We start from the raw sequence: 26,121 nt of genomic DNA on the forward strand, positions 1-26,121 counted from the left end.
ACTCGCTCCTCGAGGGCCTGCTCTCTGCTCCGGTGCCAGACCTCTTGTCTAGTGGAATCTCTGTTACTGCTAAGTGAGTACAACGCTACTGATTCTCTCTGCTCTAAGGATCAGGTACTCGCTCCCCGAGGGCCTGCTCTCCCTGTCTCGGAGCTTCTCCTATTTCTAATTGGGACTCTGTGTGTTAATCTTAATGTGTGCTCATAACTCTCAGTCTCTTTCCACTACAGCACTGCCTTGCAGAGGATCCGCTGTTCCAGCGTCTGTGTGAGATGCGCCCAGCCGGGCTCTACAACCACTACTCACTACTGCCACCTCTGGTGGTCACTCAAACTGTTTAATACAAGATTCAAATCTGTGTTTGTCTGTCCGGAGTCTAGCCTGACACCGTGGTCCCTCATGGGACTGCCCCCCGTGGGTGTGGTCAGCTGCCACAGTGTCCAAGGATCCACCCAAACACCATTAACCATAACAAAAAGTTACTCAGTCAAAGCCTTTGATTACTGACTTCTAAATGTCATCTGCAAACAGTTGACATTCAATGTAAAAAGTCTGAATGATAGCGAAAACTGGCCATTTGTATATGCTGAAAAGAACTAATGGTAATACCGAATCCTGGGAAAGGAGGGAGATTACGCGTAGTTGCATAGTAAATAACAGCAGATAAAGACCAAAATGGCCCATCTTGTCTGTCCACATTTCTTTAGGGTTGTAACTGCCACTCTGTGCAGGTTACCCTTTGATTTTTTGAAAAGCAGTTTACAAAGAAACTAAACTAAACCCCCATGCAGAAAAATTGCCATAGGTTATCCCAGTGCTTCATATCCATCCTCTTGCCACTAGGAGTCCTCTGTGGTTGTCCCAAGCCATTTTGAATTTCGTCACCATTCTTGTCTTCACCACTTCAGGGAAGGCAGTCCAAGCATGCACCACCCTTTCTGTGAAAAATTGTTTCCTGACCTTGTTGCTAAGTCTGACCTCTCTCAAAGCTTCACATCATGACTCCTAGTTCTACAGCTACCTTTCCCTTAGAAATGCTTTATTTCTTCTTGTGCATTTTTTTAAACCTGGCAGTTATTTAAAAGTCTGTATCATATTCCCCCTGTTTCTCCTCTACTCTAGGGTACACATATTTAGTTCCTAGTCTCATGTCATATGTCTTTTAGTGCAGACCCCGCATCATTTTGGTTGCCTTTCTCTGAACTGCTTCTATCCTATCTCTATCCTTTTTTAAATATGGCCTCCAGAACTGAACACAGTACTCTAGGTGAGGCCTCACCAATGACCTGTACAGCGGCATTGCCACCTCCTTAATCCTGCTGGTTATGCCTCTCTCTATATAGCCCAGCATCCTTCTAACCTTAATCACTGTCTTGTCACACTGCTTTGCTACTTTCAGATTGTCATACAAATCACCCTAAGGTTTCTGCATATCAGTCTCTTACCCACTGCCCCCAATCATGTATGTCTCCTTTGTATTTTTGAACCCCAACTGCATGAATTTGCACTTTTTTGGCACTGAATCTTAACTGCCAAGGATTCAACCACTCCTCATTCTGTCTATTCCTTCAAGGATATTCGCCCTGTTGCAGATATTAATGTCATCTGCAAAAATCCCCTAAACTTTTCCTTCTAATCCCTCCAAACTATCACTCACAAAGATAGGGCCAGATTCTAGTAGGCACGCGCCCAATTTTATAACATGTGCGTGCAGCCATGCGCATGTTTTAAAATCCGGGGTCGGCGCGCGCAAAGGGGTGCACACTTGTGCACCTTGCGTGCGCCGAGCCCTAGGGGAGCCCCGATGGCTTTCCCCGTTCCCTCCGCCCCTCCCACCTTCCCCTCCCTTCCCCTACCTAACCCGCCCTATCTAAAAAACCCCCATAATTTTGTTGACAAAGTCGAGCCTGCCTCTGGGCAGGCGTAGGTTGCGCATGCTGGCTGAGTGCCGGCGCGCGATCCCCCGGCACAGCCGCTGTGCTGGAGGCCTCAGTCCCGCCCACTCCCCGCACCTTTTTTCAAGCTCCAGGACATACGCGCGTCCCGGGGCTTGCGCGCGTCACTGGGCCTATGCAAAATAGGCTCGGCACGCGCAGGAGTGGGTTTTCGGGGTTACGCGCGTAACCCTTTTAAAATCCGCCCCATAATGAGTAGAACTGGCCTCAGAACCAATTCCTAAGGCATTACACCACTCTCTCCTAAGAATGAATTCCATTTACTACTAACCTCTGTCATCTATCAGTCAACCAGTTTCTAATCTAGTGCACCATGTTGGGTCCTACTCCCATACTGCTCATTTCATTCATAAGCCTTCTTTATGGCACAGAATCAAAAGGTTTGCTGAAATCCAAGAGAACTTCATTTAGTGCATGCCTTTCATCTAACTCTGTAGACACTCATTCGAAAAAAAAATTGATCAGATTCATTTGCCACAATTTTCCTCATGCTGCCTTATATCCTGTCAACCACTGGACTGTAAATAAGATATATAAACACTGATGTAATGCCCTCTATGCTGATGTATTCTAGGTGCAACAGGACTCCGGGATCAACAGCACTGAATGTAGGTCAAGAAGGGAATTTTCAACCTGGTCTGCATGCAAGCAGATACTGTTGTCCACAGTCAGTAAGGCAGACTCTGTTCTGTGATTTCTCTTAAAGTCATGCTGGTAGGTATGGAGGATCTGATACAGTTAAGTCTGATAAGAAGTCAAGTAGCTGAGTATATACTGCATTTTCCACCAAGTTGGATTAAGATGGAAGACTGGATATCAGGTAACAGTGATCAGCTACCATGTGGTCTGAACATTTTTTCAAGGTGGGATTTTAAAAACTATAGAGCTACCACCACATAAACATGCTCTGTAAAACTCTTCCTGCCTTCCACTGGTTTGCTGAATGCAACCTAGGGAATGGCAGAACTGGCACTTTGTATTATTATGATGAAAGGAATGATTCTTTTCTCTTCCCTAAACGGATTTAGCTATAAAAATAAACTCAGGTTTCCATACTGGCTGCATACAAATGCATTATTGTTTAGCTCTGCGTTCCTCAGTTTTTTTGGATGTGTGTACTGTCTCTGTCACGTTGTAGCTTTATATATTAGAAAAGCTGACCATTCTGACATTTAAGCCAAACAAAGAGAATATTGTCCAATAAAAGTAGGTAAATTGAATTGACTCCAAAAATCTACAACTGCATTGATGCCACAGATGAAATGGAGTTACATCGGTGAAACTCAGTTAGAGGTTGAGTTTCACCAATAAGTGTGACTCTTTGGGACGCTCAATTTGACTCATTACAGAATTTTCAAAGTGGCACATAAGCGTGCAATTTAAATTTACATTGTAAGGTTAAAAGCAAGAACATATGAATAATGGTCTTTGAAGATCAGCTTATTTTAAACTGGGAGACTGGGTGGCAAAGAAAAGCACTACATCATGGCCAAGATGTACTGAAACAGTGAACCTCAAGAGCGGCCACCAGAGTGTTTTGGTGCAGCCACTGCAAAGAAGAGGGTGAGAGGTGGAAGCCAGCATTATCAGCCCATGCAAGGCTGGGAAGAAGAAGGAACAGGTGACGGTGGCATCTCACATGGTCTGAGAGAGGCAGGAGCTGCCATCTCGGCTTGCTTGGGGCTGGGAAGGGTAGCAGGCAGTGGCCCATGTGGGCAGAAACAGAGGTGGGAGTTGCTATTCTTGACCTATGCAAGGCTAGAAAGAAAAAGGAGTAGATGGTGGTGGGCTGTGCAGTCCAGGAAGAGGAAGCAGGTGGCAACAGCAACATACTCGTTGCCATCCTTATTGCCAGAGGATGTAGTTAAGACAGTTAGTGTAGCTGGGTTTTAAAAAAGGTTTGGATAAGTTCCTGGAGGAGAAGCCCATAAACTGCTATTAATCAAGTTGACTTATGCATATGCTTATTATTGGCAATAGTGGCATTGGATCTATTTAATGTTTGGATACTTGTAACCTGGATTGGCCACTGCTGGAAACTGGATGCTGGGCTTGATGGACCATCGGGGTCTGACCCAGTAAGGCAACTTATGTTCTTAATGGGAAAAGGAGGTAGCAGAGGACCAGTTAGAACATAAGAAAATTGTTGCAGGAGCACTAGGGAGCGGTCCCGATTCTGGGGAGATTGGTGTGCCCTTGGACCACGGCGCAACTGTAGAGGAGCTCTGTGGAAGTGCCGAGGCAGGCAAGATGTATCCAAGCATGGGCGGACAGGCTGACCACCGGAGCCCTGACCTCTGCCAAACCTGCACGCACCGGGAGAGATCCAGCAATGAAATGCTGGTCTCTGGGGTAGCTCTCTGGCCACTCAATAGCCCTTTCAGACCTGCTGCTTGGGAACGGCAGATGTGACAGGACGGTCAGAGTTCGAGGACAGGCAATGGTACTGGAACTTGGAAAAAGACAGGAACTCGGAGACTTGGACAAGGCTTGAAGACTTGAACAAAATGAGGATACTTGGAACTTGGATAAGACGAGGACTCTTGGAACTTGGACGAGACAAGGACCCTTGGAACTTGGACGAGACTTGGACACTTGGAACTTGGAACAGATGAGATGAGGATACTCGGAACTTGGACGAGACGAGGACTCAGGATACTCGGAGACTTAGACAGGCACTGCCCCTCAGGGTGCCCTAAACAGCCGACATGGGCTGGTCACGGACCACTCTGCCCCACTGCATGCCCTACACAACCTGGAGGCTGGTCACGGACCACATGGAGAGCGGGACATGTGCAGGACTGAGGCTCAGGATGAAGGAGGAATCCGGGCAGTGCTCGAGAAAGGATCCAGCCAGAAGAGGACTCCAGCCACCAGAAATGGACACCGGATCGATACGGATTTACTCCCAGGAAGGTTGCCTGGAGACAAGGTCCGGGGCGAGGCAAAGCTGAACCCGGAGCTAGGAACTAGCAGTTACTTCAGGATCAGGACTGGAACTTAGGACATCAGGATCAGGACTCAGAATTTGGAACTCGGAACATTAGGATCAGGACTCGGGACTTGGAACTCAAATACATCGGTATCAGGACTGGAACATAGGACATCAGGACTCGGAACTTGGAACTTGAATACATCGGGATCAGGACTGGAACATAGGACAACGGGTCCAACAGGACTCCGGTACCTGTGGACACCTGAAGACGAAGACATTGGAAAACAGGAACATCTGGACATCTGGAGACGGGATCCAACGAGAGACAAGGACATGGAACAAAGATGAAGATGAAGGATCAGGAACCACAGAGGAAGACAAGGGAATTCCCATGAAAAAAAACAGAGTGCCTTGAAGAAGCGAAAAAGGTTCACGGAGGTCTCCTGAATCGAAGAGCTGGAATGGAGAATCCAGGAGCTGACTAGCTCCTTGTGAAGGTGAAGACAGACTGAAGGAAGGCCCTCTTAATAGGAAATGTCTTGGGAACATCATCAGGTGGAGTCAGGAAGGACTGCCCACCACTGGCCCTTTAAAAGGTGAAGAGAGGTGCGGCCATGCGCCCTGAAGGAGGGCAGGACCTTGGAGAGCGGCGTTCATGCTGTGAGGGAAGGAGCAGGCCCAGACGTCAGCAGCTCCCTGCCGCAAAGAAAGAAGGTGATGGTGGCTCCCTGCCGCAAGAAGAGGAGCTCCGGGGTGGCCTCCAGCCGTGGAAGAGGACCTGGTAGGCAGCGGCCTCCGAGCTGTGGAAGAGGCGCATCGACGGCGACCTCCAGGCCGCAAAGATGGCAGCATTGGCGGTGGCCTCCGGGCTGCGTAGGAAGAGACGTTGGTGGCAGCCTAGCCGCGAAGAACAGGAGGGACAGAACTGGCAGGGGCCACATGAAAGGAGCACTGGCGGCAGCCTCCAGGCTGTGAATATGGTGGCGGCTCCCAGGCCACATGGAAGGTGGTGATGTCGACGGCAGCTGGCCCCACTGTGGATGGAGGGCAGCAGCGGAAGTGGCGGCGACCTCCAGGTCACACTGAAGGTAAAAGGCTGCTTGTGGGCAAAAATAAGAACATAAAATATGCCATATTGGGTCAGACCAAGGGTTCATCAAGCCCAGTATCCTGTTTCCAACAGTGGCCAATCCAAGTCACAAGTACCTGGCAAGTACCCAAACATTAGATAAATCACAAGCTACTATTGCTTATTAATTCATAGTAATGTATGGATTTTTCCTCTAGGAATTTATCCAAATCTTTTTTAAACCCATTTACACTAACTGCCGTAACCATATCCTCTGGCAATGAAATCCAGAGCTTAACTATATGCTAAATGAAAAAGAATTTTCTTCGATTTGTTTTAAATGAGCTACTTGCTAACTTCGCCCCTGGTCCTTCTATTATCTGAGAGAGTAAATAACCTATTTACATTAACTTGTTCAAGTCTTGGCGCCAAGTTCTAACCTTCTCATTTTATTCACGAGCCTCCTATCCGGGACGGTATTAAAAGCCTTGCTGAAATCCAAGTAAATCACATCAAGTGCTCTTCCTTGATCCAATTATCTAGTCATCCAATCAAAAATAATCAATGAGATTTGACTGACAGGACCTCCCCCTGATGAATCCATGCTGCCTCGGGCCCAGTTTGTAGATAGTTCACTAGCCTTTCCTTCAGCAGTGTCTCCATTAATTTTCCTACAACCAAGGTGAGGCTAAATCGTTGGTGAGATCTCTTCTACAACAGCAAATCTGTCATGCCAAAACAGCAATAACTCCCAGGACTCAAACAACCTGCCTCCAACCAGGAAAGGGCAGGGCCAATGTGGGGCCTGGTAAGAGTGTGCAGATTCTCTCCCATCCCTGTGCGTCTTCACCAGATATATTTGCTCCAACCCCTGCAGCGACTGGAGTGTAAAGTCTGTCGGGCAGGGGAGGAGTGGGGTATCTTGACTTGTTTGGAGGCTGGTGGTTGGCAGAAAACCAACAACGACATTGGCCAGTTTTCTGGCCTCCCTTCAAGAAAACCCAGCCAAATTGGTCAAATACCGGCTGGTTAGCAACCCTAATTAACACCCAACTGAAACATACTGTGTTGGATTGGCAAACAAAATAAATATCTGATTTGTGTAAGAATTAAGGTTGCCAACTTAATAGAAAAAAACCAAAATTTTGAAAACAAAATCATGTCCGTTCCTGCCCCAATATCTTCTTCACCACAGTCTTTTCTGATGAAACAAGGGCCAGTCTGAGGCCCAAGTGCCAGCATCAGGCACACAAGCCAGGAACTCTGCAAACATGTGCTCTACTCCCAGACCCCATGGTGGCCAGACCTCCTTGCTTCTGGTTTCCAAAAAGGTGAGGCATGGGAACAGAGCAGGTGCTTGGTGACCGGACTCTGTGCCCTTACAATGGGTTGCTGTCACCACCGCTGAGAATGGCCTTCGGACTGACCTCTGCTTCAACAAGAACAGGTCTACAGCACAGGGTGGGGAAGGCTCTGCCAATCTGGGCTTACCTTAGGAGAGTAGAGGGCCTAAGGCAAATCAACCACAGCAGAGCCCTTGAACACTGAAATGATAGTGTTTAGAAAGGAGCTACTATGGTAGTCTGAGGCCCCGGGCAGTCGCCCCTATTTGCCCCCATTCCCCCAAGGACAGCCCTGATGCTAGTCTGGAAGCCAATAGTCGGCACTTACAGTGGCTAACCTTTAGGTCCTATCAGCCACCCTTAAGGAAAACTAGGCAGGCCTGCAAATACCAGCTGCTTGGAAACCCTAGTTGGAGTTTGAGGGGTCTACCCCCTCGCATACCAGATCCTTACCCTCCTGCCACACAAGTAACTCTGAGTACCTCAGAGAAGGTGGTGGTCATTTCGGTTCTGTTTCACTCTTGTACATTATTTATATTTTATGTTAGCAGTTTGCATTTAACTCCCTGGGTCCCGGTTCAATGTAACTCTTGTTCTATGTAATGTTTTTCCAATTAAGTTGTTTCGCTGTAAACCAATGTGATATGTATTGTTACATGAATGTCGGTATAAAAAAAAGTTATAAATAAATAAATAAATAATGCTGCTAAAGGTGGTCAGTTAGGACTCTGGCTACTCTGTATAGGTGAAGCTATTTAGATCAGCGCTTCTCAACCAGTGTGTCGCGTGCTCCTGGTCTCCCCCGCTGCTCTTCCTTCCCTGCTGCCGTTGCCACCGGGCTATCAGTACGTTCAAGCCCAGTGGGAACGGCAGCGGTGGTAGAAGAAGCATTGGCACTTGTGGCTGGCCTTTTCTTCTTCCTGCGCCTGCCGCCCCCCCCCCCCCCCCGTGACCCGGAACAGGAAGTGATGCGGTGAGCGGGAAGGAGAAAGAGCTGTGCCGCATGGAAAAGTAGCAGCGGCGGCAGCAGCAGTGGCCCCCGAGCAATCAAAGCAGCCAGTAATCGGGAAAGGAGACAGCAGCATGAGTCTCCCGCGGCTCATGGGATTCTTCTTTCTTGGCCTGCGGGGACTGGAGGAGGAGGCTGCTGCAGCTACCATTTGTGCTGGGGGGGGGGGGGGGGGAAGGGGATAGGAAGTGAGTTAGAGAAAGAGAGAGAAGCAGCCAGCCAGCCTGTGTGTAAGTGAGAGAATGTATTTGATTGAGAGCATGTGTGTGATTAAGAGAAACTGGTCAGAGAGCTGATGTGTGTGTATATGTGAGAGACAATGAAAGTGACTGCTCAGGGAGATGACTGATGTGTATGTGAGAGTGTGAGACAGTCAGGGAGGTGATTGATGTGTGTGTGTGTGTGTGTGAGAAAGAAAAACCATGGAAGTAAGAAATCTGGGTATGTGAGAAAGCATAGGAGTAAGAAGCCTGGTGTTGTGGGGGTGTGTGTGAAAGAAAGCATGGGAGTGAGAAGCCTGATTTTGTGAGAGAGAGCATGGGAGTGGAAAGCCTGTGTGTGTGTGCATGCATGATAGAGAGACTGGTTGGTAAGGTGACTGTGTGTGTGATAGAAAGAGACTGGTGTGTGTGAATGTGAGAGAAAGAATGTGATTCAGGGAATGAGAAGCCTGTGCACGTGGAGAGCGAGCATGGAAATGAGAGAGAGACTGGTGTGTGTGTAACAGAGATAAAGTGATTATGGGAATGAGAAGCCTGTGCATGTGAAGAGAGTGAGCATGGGAGTGAGAAACCTGGGTGTGTGTGAGACACAGCATGGGAGGGAGAAGCCTGTATATCTGAAAGAGAACATGGGAGTGGGAAGCCTGTGTGTGTGTGTGTATGCATGAGAGAGATCAGGTGACTGGTGTGTGTGTGTGTGGAGACAGCAGCATGAGCCTCCCGCGGCTCATGGGATTCTTCTTTCTTGGCCTGCGGGGACTGGAGGAGGAGGCTGCTGCAGCTACCATTTGTGCTGGGGGGGGGGGGGGGGGGAGAGGAAGTGAGTTAGAGAAAGAAATGCAGCCAGCCAGCCTGTGTGTAAGTGAGAGAATGTATTTGATTGAGAGCATGTGTGTGATTAAGAGAAACTGGTCAGAGAGCTGATGTGTGTGTATATGTGAGAGACAATGAAAGTGACTGCTCAGGGAGATGACTGATGTGTATGTGAGAGTGTGAGACAGTCAGGGAGGTGATTGATGTGTGTGTGTGTGAGAAAGAAAAACCATGGAAGTAAGAAATCTGGGTATGTGAGAAAGCATAGGAGTAAGAAGCCTGGTGTTGTGGGGGTGTGTGTGAAAGAAAGCATGGGAGTGAGAAGCCTGATTATGTGAGAGAGAGCATGGGAGTGGAAAGCCTGTGTGTGTGTGCATGCATGATAGAGAGACTGGTTGGTAAGGTGACTGTGTGTGTGATAGAAAGAGACTGGTGTGTGTGAATGTGAGAGAAAGAATGTGATTCAGGGAATGAGAAGCCTGTGCACGTGGAGAGCGAGCATGGAAATGAGAGAGAGACTGGTGTGTGTGTAACAGAGATAAAGTGATTATGGGAATGAGAAGCCTGTGCATGTGAAGAGAGTGAGCATGGGAGTGAGAAACCTGGGTGTGTGTGAGACACAGCATGGGAGGGAGAAGCCTGTATATCTGAAAGAGAACATGGGAGTGGGAAGCCTGTGTGTGTGTGTGTGTGTGTGTGTGTATGCATGAGAGAGATCAGGTGACTGGTGTGTGTGTGTGTGTGGAGACAGCAGCATGAGCCTCCCGCGGCTCATGGGATTCTTCTTTCTTGGCCTGCGGGGACTGGAGGAGGAGGCTGCTGCAGCTACCATTTGTGCTGGGGGGGGGGGGGGGGGGGGGAGAGGAAGTGAGTTAGAGAAAGAGAAGCAGCCAGCCAGCCTGTGTGTAAGTGAGAGAATGTATTTGATTGAGAGCATGTGTGTGATTAAGAGAAACTGGTCAGAGAGCTGATGTGTGTGTATATGTGAGAGACAATGAAAGTGACTGCTCAGGGAGATGACTGATGTGTATGTGAGAGTGTGAGACAGTCAGGGAGGTGATTGATGTGGGTGTGTGTGAGAAAGAAAAACCATGGAAGTAAGAAATCTGGGTATGTGAGAAAGCATAGGAGTAAGAAGCCTGGTGTTGTGGGGGTGTGTGTGAAAGAAAGCATGGGAGTGAGAAGCCTGATTATGTGAGAGAGAGCATGGGAGTGGAAAGCCTGTGTGTGTGTGCATGCATGATAGAGAGACTGGTTGGTAAGGTGACTGTGTGTGTGATAGAAAGAGACTGGTGTGTGTGAATGTGAGAGAAAGAATGTGATTCAGGGAATGAGAAGCCTGTGCACGTGGAGAGCGAGCATGGAAATGAGAGAGAGACTGGTGTGTGTGTAACAGAGATAAAGTGATTATGGGAATGAGAAGCCTGTGCATGTGAAGAGAGTGAGCATGGGAGTGAGAAACCTGGGTGTGTGTGAGACACAGCATGGGAGGGAGAAGCCTGTATAACTGAAAGAGAACATGGGAGTGGGAAGCCTGTGTGTGTGTGTGTGTGTGTATGCATGAGAGAGATCAGGTGACTGGTGTGTGTGTGTGTGGAGACAGCAGCATGAGCCTCCCGCGGCTCATGGGATTCTTCTTTCTTGGCCTGCGGGGACTGGAGGAGGAGGCTGCTGCAGCTACCATTTGTGCTGGGGGGGGGGGGGGGGGGAGAGGAAGTGAGTTAGAGAAAGAGAAGCAGCCAGCCAGCCTGTGTGTAAGTGAGAGAATGTATTTGATTGAGAGCATGTGTGTGATTAAGAGAAACTGGTCAGAGAGCTGATGTGTGTGTATATGTGAGAGACAATGAAAGTGACTGCTCAGGGAGATGACTGATGTGTATGTGAGAGTGTGAGACAGTCAGGGAGGTGATTGATGTGTGTGTGTGTGAGAAAGAAAAACCATGGAAGTAAGAAATCTGGGTATGTGAGAAAGCATAGGAGTAAGAAGCCTGGTGTTGTGGGGGTGTGTGTGAAAGAAAGCATGGAAGTGAGAAGCCTGATTATGTGAGAGAGAGCATGGGAGTGGAAAGCCTGTGTGTGTGTGCATGCATGATAGAGAGACTGGTTGGTAAGGTGACTGTGTGTGTGATAGAAAGAGACTGGTGTGTGTGAATGTGAGAGAAAGAATGTGATTCAGGGAATGAGAAGCCTGTGCACGTGGAGAGCGAGCATGGAAATGAGAGAGAGACTGGTGTGTGTGTAACAGAGATAAAGTGATTATGGGAATGAGAAACCTGTGCATGTGAAGAGTGAGCATGGGGGTGAGAAACCTGGGTGTGTGAGAGACACAGCATGGGAGTGAGAAGCCTGTATATCTGAAAGAGAACATGGGAGTGGGAAGCCTGTGTGTGTGTGTGTATGCATGAGAGAGATCAGTGACTGGTGTGTGTTTGTGTGTGTGAGAGAGAAAAAGTGATTATGGGAATGAGAAGCATGTGCATGTGGAGAGAACAAGCATGGGAGTGAGAGATTGGTGAGTGTGTGTGAGGCAGAGAAAGTGATTATGAGAGTGAGAAGCCCGTATATGTAAGTAGAACACGGGATTGGGAAGCCTGTGTGTGTGTATGGCATAAGAGAAACTGTTCAGGAAGGTGACTGGTGTGTGTGTCAAAGACTGTTTGGGAGATGATTAGTGTGTGAGAGACAGAAACTGGTCATGGGGGCATGACTGGTATGGTGTGTGTGTGTGAGAGACATTGGCACTAAGGAAGAGGACCATGAGTATAGAGCTTAGCCTCTACTGCTGCTTCTGCTGTGTGCTACTGCCTGCATGGAAGGGGAGTAGGAGAGCTGTTGGAGGGGGTATGTAAAGGTGGCTTTTTAAGTTTATTTTTCTTGATTGACTGCCATTTTAATTATTTAATATTATGTGATGTGTCTGCTTTTTTTTAAATATTTTATTGGTGTTTGGAGAATTTTTAATAGTTTTTATGAATTTTTAATTGGATGTTATTCTGTTCATAGCTGTTTAGAAACATTTATTCTGCTTATTAGTATAGTTTTACAATTATTTCTGTGTGGGGGATCTATAGCTGCTTGCTAGTTCTGTTATCCTAATAAGAGGTATATTGGTTTTTAGGGCCTGATTTAATATTTGTAGTGTTGCCTTTTCATAGATAGGGTGCTCCTGTTTGAGTGTATTCCAAAATACAGGTGTAACTGTGTGCGGATTAGTTTATGTGCATTACTACAGATCCTGGGAGTACGTTAGGTCGGTTCTGTGTCTGTTACTGAGATATTTTACTAGCATGTAAGTGTTTGTATCAGTCTTATTTGTTGTGTTTTCTCAAGAGGACATGCATTGGTGGTAAACTGCTGTCTTTTCATAAGTAGGGCTATTGAGCCTGGAAGTAGAAGGCGTTTGAGTTGCTGTTACTGAGATGACACCAGAACATCTTTTTTGTAGGGTTAGTTGTATGGGGAATGTCATAATTCTGCTTTACATCCATTATTGTGGGTCAGGGGGCTTCCTGTGGATGCAAACTGTACTTTTACATCTAGCCCCGTGACGATCATGGGTCAGTGTGTCATGCATGTGAGAACCATCTGTCAGGTGTGTCCCGACAGAAAAAAGGTTGAGAACCACTGGTTTAGATGAAGTGAATTTGGACCCAGGTCTCTGCTCCTTTTCAGGCTCTACTAAGGGCTGCCAAAAAGGAAACAACTAGGGATGCCACCTCACCCCTGGTCAAACAAACAGGCTGATCCAATCCTGGTTTTGTCCCATTATATGTATTGATGTATAGTTCATTTTCTTAGGGCACTCAATGGGACGTTTTATAAAGGAAAATTGTTTTTTTCATTTTTTCGTTCCTGGAATACCACGAATCAGTCCAGACTCCTGGGATTATGCCTCCCTTCCAGCACATGAGACACAGAGAAAGTTTCACTGGCACTGGCATATAACCCGGAGTGCCACCTGCAGTCCCTCAGTATTGACCTGTACTCAAGCCAAGATTTGCTACATAACAATCCTACTGAAATGCCCACCAATGAGCAAAGGGGGAAAAAAGGTAAAACCCCGCCTTAAAAGAAAACTCTTTGTTTCATAACTCAAAACCATGAGAACAAACTTGAAATCTTAAACAGCTCTGTAGCTTATATACAATATCACCATGACAGAAATATGAGCAGACTCTCCCCCACACCAGGGTGGGACTCTGGACTGATCTATGGTATTCCAGGAATGGAAATTAGCAGAGAAGAACCAATTTTCCTTTCTTGTTCATACCTGGAACAGTGCAGACTCCTGAGATATACCCAATCTTCCCTAATTAGGGTGGGACTGGGAGAGTCCCGCTTGAAGAACACTCTCACCCTTAGTCTCTGGGGCTTGGACATCTAAATAACGTTTAGCGAAAGTGTGCAACGACTTCCAGGTAGCTGCCTGACAAATTTCTTGTGGCGACACCAGGTGACAGCCCACGACGTCGCCTGAGATTGAACTGCATGTGCCCTCAATCCTTCTGGAACCACCCCTTACAGATTATAAGCCAAGCTTATTGCCTCTTTCAACCACTTTGCTATTGTGGTCTTTGAAGCCTTCTGACCTTTCCTAGGACCGCTCTATAGCACAAAGAGATGGTCTGAATCCCTGAAACTACTGATGACTTTGAGGAAATGCAGCAAAGCCCTGCTCATATCCAAACACCGTAACCCTCTTGCATGCGGAAATGAGACATCCAACTCTGGAAAGGCTGAAGGTTCCATGGTATGATTCAAATGGAAGGTGGACACAACCTTCGGGGGAAAGGAGGGCACCATCCTCAAAGATATCCCGGAATCTGAAATTTTCAGAAACACCACCTTCGAGGTGAGATCCTTTACCGTTGCCCTTCTCAAAAGGAGCTACACACAACCTGCGGCACCTAATAGCGCCCTCAACATGCAAATGCATGTTGATGGCCCTATTAGGTATGCCCGCATGATACAGAAAGTAAAATGTGCAGCCAAGCCGCACATTTTACTTTCAGAAATTAGCGCCTACCCAAAGGTAGGTGCTAGTTTCTGCCGGCACCGGGAAAGTGCACAGAAAAGCAGTAAAAACTGCTTTTCTGTACACCCTCTGACTTAATATCATGGCGATATTAAGCCGGAGGTCCCGAAGGGTAAAAAAAGTAAAAAAAAAAAAAAAAAATTAAAATGGGCCGCGGACGCTCAATTTTGCTGGCGTCCGGTTTCCGAGCCCGTAGCTGTCAGCGGGCTCGAGAACTGACGCCGGCAAAATTGAGCGTCAGCTGTCAAACTCGCTGACAGCCGCCGCTCCGGGTCAAAAGGAGGCGCTAGGGACGTGCTAGTGTCCCTAGCGCCTCCTTTTGCCCGTTTCTACCGCACCACCTAATTTAAATACAGAATCGCGCGCACAGGCGAGTGGCCTGTGCACGCGCTGGGAGAGCGGGCGCACAGTAAAGTCCGCGGGAGAGCGGACGAACGCCCGCTCTCCCGCAGACTTTACTGAATCGGCCCGATAGCTAGATGCTGTTCTGCCCAAAAAACCAATTCCTGAGCTTCCATGGCTACTACTTGGCTCCTGCTTCCCCCTTGACAGTTGATATAAGTCACCGTGGTCGAGTTGTCCGACAGAATGCGCACCGAGCAGCTGCTCAACTGAGGCATCTCCAAATGATTGAGAGATCAGGAATTCTCTTCCTTGGACCTTTGCCCCTGAGCCGACTGATTCTGGCATAGTGCTCCCTAGCCGGCAAGACTGACATCGGTGATAACTACCATCCAGCTTGGAACTTCCAAGTCTACTCCACGTCTCAATTGTTCTTGACCAAGCCGCCATGCGAGACTGGACCTGGAAAGTTCCACAAGTAACAGAGGAAGATGAAACTGCTCCGACAAAGGATTCCATTAGGAAAGAAGAGATCTCTGCAGAGGCCTCATATGCGCAAAAGCCCAAGGGACAAACACCGAAGCCATAAAGCCCCAACGTCTGCAGGTAATCCCAGACCCTGGGATCAGCCACCTGCAATAGCCTGCATACCTGCTTCTGCAGTTTGAGAATAGGACCCTCGGTAAGAAAAACCCTTCCCCAACCTGGTGTCGAAGTGTGCTTCCAAAACCACAGAACCTACGAGGGGGTGAAATGACTCTTTGAAAGATTCATCACTCAGTCCAGAGACCTTAATTGCTGTACCACTTAAGCCACCGCTTGAGTACGGAGGTCTTCCGACTTTGCCCGAATGAACTAATCGTCCAGATATGGATGCACAAGATGTCTGTTTTCCTGAGCGTCGCTGCCACCACCACCATCTCCATGGCAAATGTATGTGGCGCTCTTGCTAGACCGCATGGCAGGGCACAAAATTGAAAGTGGTTCCTGACAACCATGAAGTGTTGAAACCGCTGACAATCTGGGCAAACTGGAATTCTCCTTTGCGCACCGCTGCAATCACTTAACGCAGTTTCCATTCGAAAATGGGGAACTCAGAGGGCCACATTCATTTTCTTTATATGAAAAATTCAGCAGAAGAACCCTTCCTTTTTTTTTTTTTTTTACACCAAGAAAAGGATGGAATATCTTCTCATTCACTGTTCCCCCATCGGGACAGGAACTATGGCCCTCAGTTACTGTAACCACTCCATGGTTTCTTGGACCACCTATCTCTTACTAAATGGAGCACAAAGGGAGACCATAAATAGGTCTTGAAGCAGATGAGAGAATTCTAATGCGTAACTGTCTCTTATCACGCTGAGGACCCACTGGTCTGTTGTGATTTTGGTCCACTCCTCGTGAAACAAAGTCAAACGCCCCCCAATACGAGGAAGAGAGAGGTGGACCGGTCTTGCTTCATTGTGAGGACTTTGCCCCACCAGATCCCTGGCCAAGACCCTCTCTGCCTGGTTTCCTTTCCCCCAAAAGGGTTGGCTCCAGTACCTTGCCTTTGAATCCCTGCCGAGGGCCTAATCAGACAAAACCTTCTACTTGTATGAAACCGGGAACACCCTGCAAAGGAACCTTTGCTTCCTTTATGCTTATCTTCTGGCCACTTATGTCCTTTACCCTTAAAAGTTAACGCTCCTAGTCGAGACTTAGACCAAACATCTGCTCACCAGTTCCTTAACCAAAGATGCCATCTAGCCGGAACCGCAGACATCATAATTCTTGAAGTTCTGATGAGGCCATATAGGGCATCTGCGACAAAAGCAGAAGCTGTCTCAAGAGAGTCCGCCAGCTTAGCCTTGAACGCCGAAAGTGTCCTTGTAGCATGTAGCTGCTGAACCCAGTGTAAACTGGACCTCTGCATAAAGCTACCTCATACAGCAGCCCGAATGCCAAGCACATAAACCTCAAATATCTTCTTCAGATGAATTTCCAACTTCCTGTCCTGGATATCTTTCAGCGCCACTGAACCAGTCCCAGGAATGGTTGTCTTCTTAATGACTGTAGACACTGATGCGGCCACCTTGGGGAGTGCCAACAGCTTGAGCATGTCCTCAGGCAACGGCTATAACTTTGCCATTGCCCGGCCAACCTTTAGGCCCATCTCTGGAGTGTCCCACTCCCAGAACCCCAGCTTTTCCATTGACTTGTGAAAAGAAAAGGTTTTCACCAGACCCTCAGGCCATCCATGACCAGGTCCACTTCATCCTGATCAAACCCCTCCTGAGGAACCTTGATCCCCAGCTCGTTGAGAACATGAGGGAATAAGGGCCTTAACTCTTGCTTACGGATGAGACGCATCACCTTTGGGTTGTCCCTTTCAGCCACTGGCACCTGGTTCAATCCACTGTCCGGGCCAGGTCTTTTCCCAGGATGCAGACCATTAGCCTCATGAGACTGGTCCGACCGCCTCCCAGATGCTTTATGAGCTAAATGCACCCCATGACAGAGGAGAATGAACTTCGAAGAAAACATTTCAGGGTCCTCTGATCCGTCCCCGGAAGGATCCCCCTGGTCGTCAGAATCAGGCTCCCTCCGGTGGTCAAAGCCCTGCCCTACCAGAGACCACAGGGGAGAGGAATCCTCACACCCCCAAGGGCCTGCAGCCTCTGACAACATGGCCGCCTTTCCCGTGCCCGGTGGGGGAGGGATGGCTACCTTCAAAGGTGCTCCCATGCCTACCTTTGGCTTGTGTTGCTGCTCCTACATGGCTTCTGACAATATGGCCGCCCTTCCCGCACCTCGAGGGTACTTTCCTGAGGCTGAAGAGCCACGGGACTGGAACTGATCTCCTGGGGGAGGGAGCAGACACCACCAACTGTACACCCCCTGGCGGTGAAAGACGATCATAACAAGGGGCCCTAACCCTCTGCTTGCATTCCTCAATACCAGGGGGAATAGCCCCACAAGGGCCTAGTAAGCTCCTAGGAGAATCTCCTAAATTCGTTTCTCTTTATTCCCCACCAGACTGCAAGGATTACATTTCTACCATCTGCTGGAGACAGAGAAATACTGAGGGACTGCAGGTGGCACTCCAGGTTATATGCCAGTACCAGTGAAACTTTCTGTCTCCATCTGCTGGGAGGCATAATCCCAGGAGTCTGGACTGATCCGGGGGTGAACAGGAATGTGTTTTAACTGTTTTGGTTCTATTTGATAAGGCTGTAGAGCAAAATAAATCAAATCTAAACAATCAGCACACCCATCCATGCATACAATGGGGACAAAACCAGGACTGTCCTCTTTTACCCTATTCAAGTAACTATGAAGGAGGAGGTGGTAAACCTAGAAACAAGTTCCGACAAGAAGTCTCTCCTTCGGGCACTGCGACAACAATGACATTTAGTTTAACTCGAAACTTCATTTCGTGAGGCAGTGTTTGGATGCGCTTCCTAAATTACAGCTTGCAGTTTACTACAGGAAGCAGCGGAGGTCCACGGCTGCTCCCAAACCCCGCCCCTTCGAAGCCGGCCGCGGCGCCTGTAGCTCCGGGTTCAGCACTGGTAGATTCGTCACTGCGCCGAACACGATTAACCGTTCCCTCATTTCTCTAAACGTTTGATTTTTTATTTTGTTTTATTCAAGATGAAGTTCCGGAAGGAGACGGGTACAGCAGTTCCGTTTGGGTTCATTAACCCTGTAGAGGGAACGGTTATCTTGCCACGCCGAAACTTCAGGCATTGTTTTCACGGTTAGGTTCCCCCCCCCCCCCCCCCTCTGGCGTGGCCGTCCTACGCACTGGGCCGTCTGCCAAGTGTGTATATGACGTGGAGGTGCGCTCCCCACTTCCGGCTTGCGTGCGGGAGATTGCGGCAGCGGTGCTGGCAGTGTCTGGGGAGCGGAGCGGAAAGGAGACGACATGGGTGAGCGAAGCGGGTGACCGAAAAGAGCCGGGCACTGTTCTTCGTTGCCGTGACTGCACGGAGGCGTTTTGAGGGCAGCTTCGGCTTCCTGGCGCGAAATGACGTCACCAGCAACGCCGCGCGCTTCTTAGTAACGGGGGCTCCATAGCGACCCCAGCCCTGGGTGCGGGATGGGCGGCGTGTGACACCGAGCCCAGCGCTGGCGTCGCAGTACACTCGTTCTCTGAGAGATAGTTCCCGCAGCGCCATCACTGGGCGCAGCGCTGTACGGGTCCCAGTGAGATTCGCGAGGCGGTCTTTTCCGGCGTAAGCCTCAGCGCAGGGAGGCGGTGCCTTGTTCTGGTTCACGCTGGACTCAAAAGACTGTGGTGGCACCAGGGCTCAGCTTTCGGCTTTGCCAGCTTCAGCAGCAGCCTGGCAGAAGTTCGTGCCCGCTGCCACGTGTGCTCCCGGTAGAGGGAAAACAAACTCTTCCTGTACTCGTTGTTACTGATTGTTGGTGTTGCATGAAAAGGAAAGGGCACAGCTGAACTACTCTCTCTCTTCCCCCCCCAGCTAGGCTCTTTAATAGCTTATTTATTTATTTATTTTTAATTTTTATATACCGAAGTTCTTGTAGGGACTACAAATCAATCCGGTTTACATAAAAACGAAGAACTGCTCAACAGAGAGCGGAGCTTTACATGGAACCGAGGAACATATGGAACAGTATAACTGATTGACAATTTAACATAGTGCTAAATAAAGTAAATAAAGTAATAATTGTTTAACTGTTAAGCTTAGCAGAAGAATTTAGTATTGCTAGTGAACTGAGCCAGCACGCCCATGGCAGTGATGGAAGGAACATACTTATGGTCTGTTTTTAATTCCACAGTAAATCATTATGGTGGATTTACGATTTAATAGTAATAGAGCAAGGATACAGGAGACTAAATGATAATGGCTAATTCTGGTTATAAAGATCTAAAGAGTGAGAATATCTTTCCTTGGGCTGGACCAGGTTAGGTTGAGGTTTCATGGAGTCCACTCTGCTGCAGTAGACGTATATTGATTTGTGCTCCCTTGTGGCTTCTGGTGGTATAGAAATGATAGTTTTGTGGCTGTAAGACAAGGATTCAAAAACTGGGCTATGGTTTACCTGCCACGCACTGTACTCTCTCTTTCCCCACCACCTTGTAATACCCTATCTATCCTCCCTATCCTCACAATATTAAGCCAGAGGAACTACAGAAAAGCAATATTTTCTGCTTTTCTGTTAACTTTAGGTTAGTAGGCATTAATTTTTGAGAGTAAAAATGTGCACATCGGGCACACTTATTTTTTACATAAGTGGGTAATAGCCTCATCAACATGAATTTACATGTAATGAGCACCATTTGGACGTGCTGGTTTGGATGCATCTTTCCCCTTATTGCATAAGGGGTAATGGACAGGAGTCAACCTGTGGGCTAGGTTCAGTTATCCTCAGGCAAATGCATGATATCGCATTTGCCTAAGGATAGGCTTTGGTGTTGCAGATGTGAAGTGTGATATCAAATTTTATTAAATAAATGAGCAAAGCCTTCTCTTGACCCTGGCCAAATGTGCCCACCAGCTGTGAAAACAAATGGATTTTCAAAACCTTGCCTCTGGAAATGGTGGTGGAGAAGGAAGGGCATCTCTTTACACATGAGTAACTCTTCATTCCTGTGTGAAGAGATTTATATAGTTTCCATTGTCTGAGAGACTAATTTGTTCTGGAATAGTAAAGTCTTTCCATGTTGTGATAGCTTTTTTGTTAGCTCTTAAAAAAAAATTTGTGAGGTTTCAAAAGCTCATTTACTAAATTTTTGTTCCTGAATATACCCAGATCAGTGCCGACCAGTGGGTTATTCATCCCTTCCAGCAGATGGAGTCAGAGAACAACACATTGAGGCGCTGTTACTTAACTGAGAGTGCCACCTGCAGGACCCCCCAGTATTTCTCTGACTCCAGCAGATGGTAGAGCTGCACCTGCAGGCTGATAGTTAAAACAAAAATAAAAGGAAAAATTGTTTTACATTAGTTTTAGGGTCCGGATCACGGACACTCCCTGAGGTGCTAGGCATCTTTGTGGGCCATCCCTCAGGTGGAGCCGGGCCGCCAGGGGGTTGGATACCCCTGACTGGGTTTGCCCGCAGTGTACCGGTTGGTGCGATAGCAAGGGGTCCTGGCTCCCTCAACCCTCTGAGGCACTCTCTCACCTTTCTTCCACTGGACAGGGAAGTACCCACTTAATAAAGTTTCTTTAAGTTCCTTTTAAAAAAAAAAAAACCAAAACAAAACAGCGAACAAGAAGCAGCAGAGCTTAGCAGGAACTTCAGCGGGGAGGGCCTAGTCAGCAGGAGCTGTCGGCCAGGGATGGGAGGTGCAGGACTGAGCGGCGGTCGCCTGACTGGTAACCCGGGGCTCTAGGGGTTCGCAGTCAATTGCAATGCTCGTTCCGGGAGGGAACCGCAGTGCCTTTTTTTTTTTTTTTCTGTAGTCCTGTGCTCTGGTGGGGCCGACTGTACTCTGTCAGTGTTCCTGGGAACTCCCTGGTGGGGATTACATCCATTCCCGGCGGTGGCTTGGTGGGCCTGAGTCCGGCGTGCATCGCCGTGGGGGAGTGCCACGGGGTGTGATCGGGAGATATGGCGCCAAAGACTAAAATGACCACCTGCTGTGTGTGTGGCGCGATGGCAGTGGGTCTGAACTCACATTCCCTCTGCCTGGCATGCGTTTCAGGGTAGGAAGGCCCCTTGAGCTATGCAGGAAATCACAGCAGGAGGTCAGAAAGATCTGTTCCCATTGCCACTGGGGAGGCAGTGCAGGAGACTGCAGGGCGGTTGGGTGATTCTCCCCCCACTCTTTCCGTGGTCAGGCAGGATGCCTCGGAAGGGGAGCGTGAGGCGGCTGATAGTCCCCCAGGATTGGGGGAAGATGAATTGGGGGATTTTTCCCTGGATTTTATTCTTCTCCATAAGGCCTACTTGGCTAAGAGAAGTGGAGGAAAAAGGCAGGCAGGGGATTGCATGCGGGCCCCCTGCAGCTAAAAAGTCTAAAGTGGCTTCTTGCGGGATTGGCAATATTCTTCAGCGCCTGGGTTTGCGCCGTGTGGCTGCAGAGGCTGGTCCCAAAGACTCGGAGGACTCGGATCAGTCCCAATTGGACCCCCTTGATGCAGGAGCTGACCCAGATTGCCTGCTGACCCCTGATGCAGATGGGGCAAATGATGATCTGATCCCGACAAGTTCCCGGTCCTGGAGGGAGAGGATCCGCGGGTAGTGCATCTGTTTAAAAGGGATGAACTATGCCCCCTCATCCCGCAGGTGCTGGAGGAATCAGGAGTGAAGGTCACTCGGGAAGTCAGATAATGAGTGTTAACCCAATTCTGGATGGGCTGAGGGGACCCACTAGTGCTTTTCCGTTGCCCAAGAAGATCTGCAAGCTGGTAAACCGGGAGTGGGACTCCCCAGATGCTGGCCTGAAGGTGGGCAGAGCGATGGCCAAGCTTTACCCCTGGAATTGCTGAGGATCCCGAAGGTGGACACGGCTGTCTTGGCGGTAACCAAGACGATCCCAGTGACTGGGGCAGTGGCTCTGAAGGATGTCCAGGATCATAAGCTGGAGGTGCAACTGAAACGGATGTTTGAGGTCTCAGCGTTGTCTTCGAGCAGCTGGATGTGACAGTTAAATGCAAAGGGCCTGTCTCTGTTGGGTTCAGAAGGGTCGGATGGCAGTGCGTTACAGGCAGTGTGTCTGGAGGCAGGCTTAGCAGATGCTTTGTATGATTTGGTGCATATTTCAGCTCGCTGCATGGTCTCCTCGGTAGCAGCTCCTAGGCTGCTGTGGTTACATAACTAGTTGGCTGATTTTATCATACAAGGTCCAGCTCTGTAATCTTTCCTTTAAGGGAAGCTGTTATTTGGAGAGGACGTGGATCAGTTGATGAAGGTCCTGGGGGAGTCCAAGGGGACTAGATTGCCGGAGGATAGGAAGCCTAGTAAGTAGGTGTTTCCTTCTCGGGCTCATTTTCGGGATTCCCTTCGGTTTCATTCCGGTAAGTCCTGTCTGTTTCTGTCTCGAAACAGGGCGGTAGGTGCCAACAGTTCTTTCGTGGAGTATGCAGGTCGAGCAGAGACAGTGTCGGGCAGGGCACTGGGAGCAGAAAATCAGCCCAATGAAGCCAGTGTTCCCCCTCTCCTCTGTAGAAGTTGTAGGAGGCAGATTGTCCAGCTTTTACGAGGAGGGGGAAAAGATTACCTCAGACCGTTGGGTGCTGGAGGTGATATGAGAGGGCTAGGCTCTAAAACTTTTGTGCCTGCCTCGGGAGGCCTTTGTGGAGTCCCATGAGGTCTCTCGTGTCAGGCAGGAGGCAATGTTGGGGACACTGCAAAGGCTGCACACTCTAAAGGCCATTGTTCCAGTCCTTCTTGGAGGAGCAGGGTCAGGGAATGCATTCCGTTTACTTTGTGGTACCGAAAAAGGAGGGCTCCTTTCGGCCCATTCTCGATTTGCAGAAGGTGAATCGGTTCCTTCGGGTTCCGTGCTTTCGCATGGAGATGCGTAACGTGAGATTTTAAAAAGTATCAGTACCTACAAATAATCCAGTTTTCTCGAAAACCAAGAGGAATATTTTAACTTCTCTTTTCTTCCCACCCCCCTTCAAAAATAGCATCAGATTTTACTACAATGATTGTCTGAAATTGGGATAAGTGATATAACTCTACATTGGTTTTCCTCATTTCTAAAAGACCGCTCGTTTCAAGTAAAAATAGGCAGTTCGCTATTGGAGAAAATGGAGCTTACGTCAGGGGTACCACAAGGATCTTTTCTATCTGCCACCCTTTTAAACATATATATGTTACCCTTATGTCATTAGTTGCCTGGTTTGAGTATTACACATTTCCTATATGCGGATGATATTCAGTTCATGATCCCTGTTAAAGATACACTTGAAAATACTATGAAAATTTTAGAAATGTACATCTTCACAATCAAAACATTATTAACGCACATGAAACTCATTCTCAGTATTGAAAAGACAGAAATGATCTTATTAAATAGGAAACTGAACCCAACTCATTTTTTACTTTGTATAAGTTCCATCAAAATTGAACCGTCTGCCTATGCCAGAGATCTGGGTGTATTTATTGACCATGAACTAAATATGAAGAAGCATATCGCTCTAAAAATCAAAGAAGGTTACAATAAATTACAAATTTTAAAACATTTAAAACCTTTTACAACATGAGCACTTTCAAATGCTATTATTTTTGAGCCTAGATTACTGTAATGCTCTACTACTTGGCCTACCAGCAAGTACCTTAAGACCGTTACAGCTATTACAAAATGCGACTGCCAGAATACTAACTGGAGCCAGAAAATTTGCTCATATAACACCAATTCTGAACTCTTTGCACTGGCTACCAGTTAAATCAAGGATTAAGTTTAAAGTCTTATGCTTATTGCATAAATACTTAAATAATAATACAGAATGGCTAAATACATCTATCCATTTATATACCCCGCAAAGAAATTTGAGATCCGCAGGTAAAGGCTTCCTTGTGGTACCCTCTATACGCACAGCACACCTCAGTGAAGTTAGAGAGCCATCTCAATAGCTGGACCGACATTATGGAATTCATTACCTTTTAGATCTAAGAATGCAGTCAGATTATATGATTTTCAGAGAATCTAAAAACATGGCTATTCGCAAAGACATTCGAATGATCAGCTTTTATTTATTTTTTTATTTATTTATTTAAGAGTTTTTATATACAGTCATTAAGTTATTTACCATCATAACGGTTTACAATAGGGCACCTATATCAAAGAAAAAAGTGGATCATAATTTACATAGATGGTGCCATTAATATTCGGTAACAAATAGTATTATGAATAATATGGTATATGCTAATGCATTTACGTTTAAAGACATTCACATGGGGAAATGAGTTTTCTCATTTATCCTGATTTCTAGTATTATCTTCTCCTTTATACTTTTTGATTGTATTTTTATTATTTTATGCTCATTTTCTACATTTTATATTTATACGATTAATTTTGATTTAACTATTTAAATTTTAAATTTGGATTTATTTTGACATTTCTGAATTTCTTTACCTTTTGCATTTTTTGAATATTTTCGTTTTAACTTTCATTGTAAACCATTATGACTGAAAAATACAGAATGAAGGTATATAAAAGTTTTAAACAACAAAAAAAAGGCAAACCTTTTGACGAAATTACTGAGGTCCTTATACAAAGCCTGTTAGCCAGTTTTCTGTCTAAATGACAAGTATTTGAATATTGAATCACTTAGCTAGCTAGATTTTAGCTGGATAAAAAAAGTATTCCAGGGCAGGGTACAGTTATCCGGCTATCTTAGTCAATTTTCATTTATAACCAGCTAAATTGACTGGATAGCAATACCTAACCAGGTATCTTCAAAGATATCTGGTTAAGTAGCACTCTAAAACAAACACATAAAAGTGCTTTGCAGGCCTGGGGCTTGATTCCCAGGCCCTTCCCCCTGTTTTAATGGGCTGAGCAAGCACTCCCCCTCCCACCCAAGACCTGAAGAATTTTTTATGGGGTTGTAGATCACCCCCTATCCCCTCCTTTCCCATTTTTGTTTTGTCTCCCTCCTGCCAACCCACTCTTCTCATCCTTTATGCTTCCAGCACTGGGTCCAGAGAAAGGGAAATGTGTGTTATTGAGGTTGTGGGTAGGGGTGGGAGTTTGAGAAAGAGCCTTTTAAAATAAATGGAGAAGGAAGGGAGGAGAGCTTGCAATCCCATAAAACAAAATTTTAAAGTCCTGGGTGCTGCTCAGCTCAGCAGGGCCAGTTAAAACATATTGGGGAGAGGGGTATAAATTTGCCCTACAGAAAGTTTTTTTTGTTTTTGTTTTACTGTGCTAGGAGCAAGTTATCAGGCCACACAAGTCTGGATAACTTCCTAGCCTAACCGGTTATATGCAGACATAGCTGGGTAGGTTTTTAAGTTATCTGGCTGCATGTAGTTGGGGAAAACTTTTTAGGTGAGCATATTAAGCAGGACATTTCCTGGACAAGTTGATGAATATCTGGGACAAGTTATCTAGTTAATTTTTGCCAGAGAACTTGTCCACTTGCTGGCTTACTGAATATGGACCAACAGTACTGAATATTAGGCGAATTTTAAAAGCCCTTTGCACGCGAAAGCTGGGAGATACAAGTCCAAGTCGAGCCAGCGCACACTGAGTGGATTTTAATAAGCTGCCCATGTATGTGCCTATCTCCCGCTATGCGCACAAGTCAAACCTTTATAAAAAGGGGTGTGGCCTGTTGGGGAAGATCGAGAGATGCGTGTAAATACACACACAAGCATGCGTTGGGGTCCCCTGCTACGTAAATTTACTACTGATATGGATGGTGTGGAAGTAAAAAAAAAAAATCTAGGCTAATCAGTGGGTTTTAAGGGTTGGGGCTAACGAGGGGAA

General features: G+C 47.3%; 1 protein-coding gene across 1 annotated transcript in view; it reads left to right on the forward strand.

Annotated features, from left to right (window-relative positions):
• Window positions 1-18,483: 18,483 nt before the first annotated feature.
• Window positions 18,484-26,121, forward strand: part of ARL1 (ADP ribosylation factor like GTPase 1) — a 38,385-nt gene continuing 30,747 nt past the window's right edge. The window contains exon 1 of the mRNA XM_029599718.1: window positions 18,484-18,636. Within this exon, the coding sequence (XP_029455578.1) occupies window positions 18,633-18,636 (4 nt within the window). The 5' untranslated portion in view covers window positions 18,484-18,632. The remainder of the gene's footprint in view (window positions 18,637-26,121) is intronic.

The sequence above is a fragment of the Rhinatrema bivittatum genome, chromosome 4 (assembly GCF_901001135.1).
Source record: "Rhinatrema bivittatum chromosome 4, aRhiBiv1.1, whole genome shotgun sequence".
Classification (NCBI taxonomy): Eukaryota; Metazoa; Chordata; class Amphibia; order Gymnophiona; family Rhinatrematidae; genus Rhinatrema; species Rhinatrema bivittatum.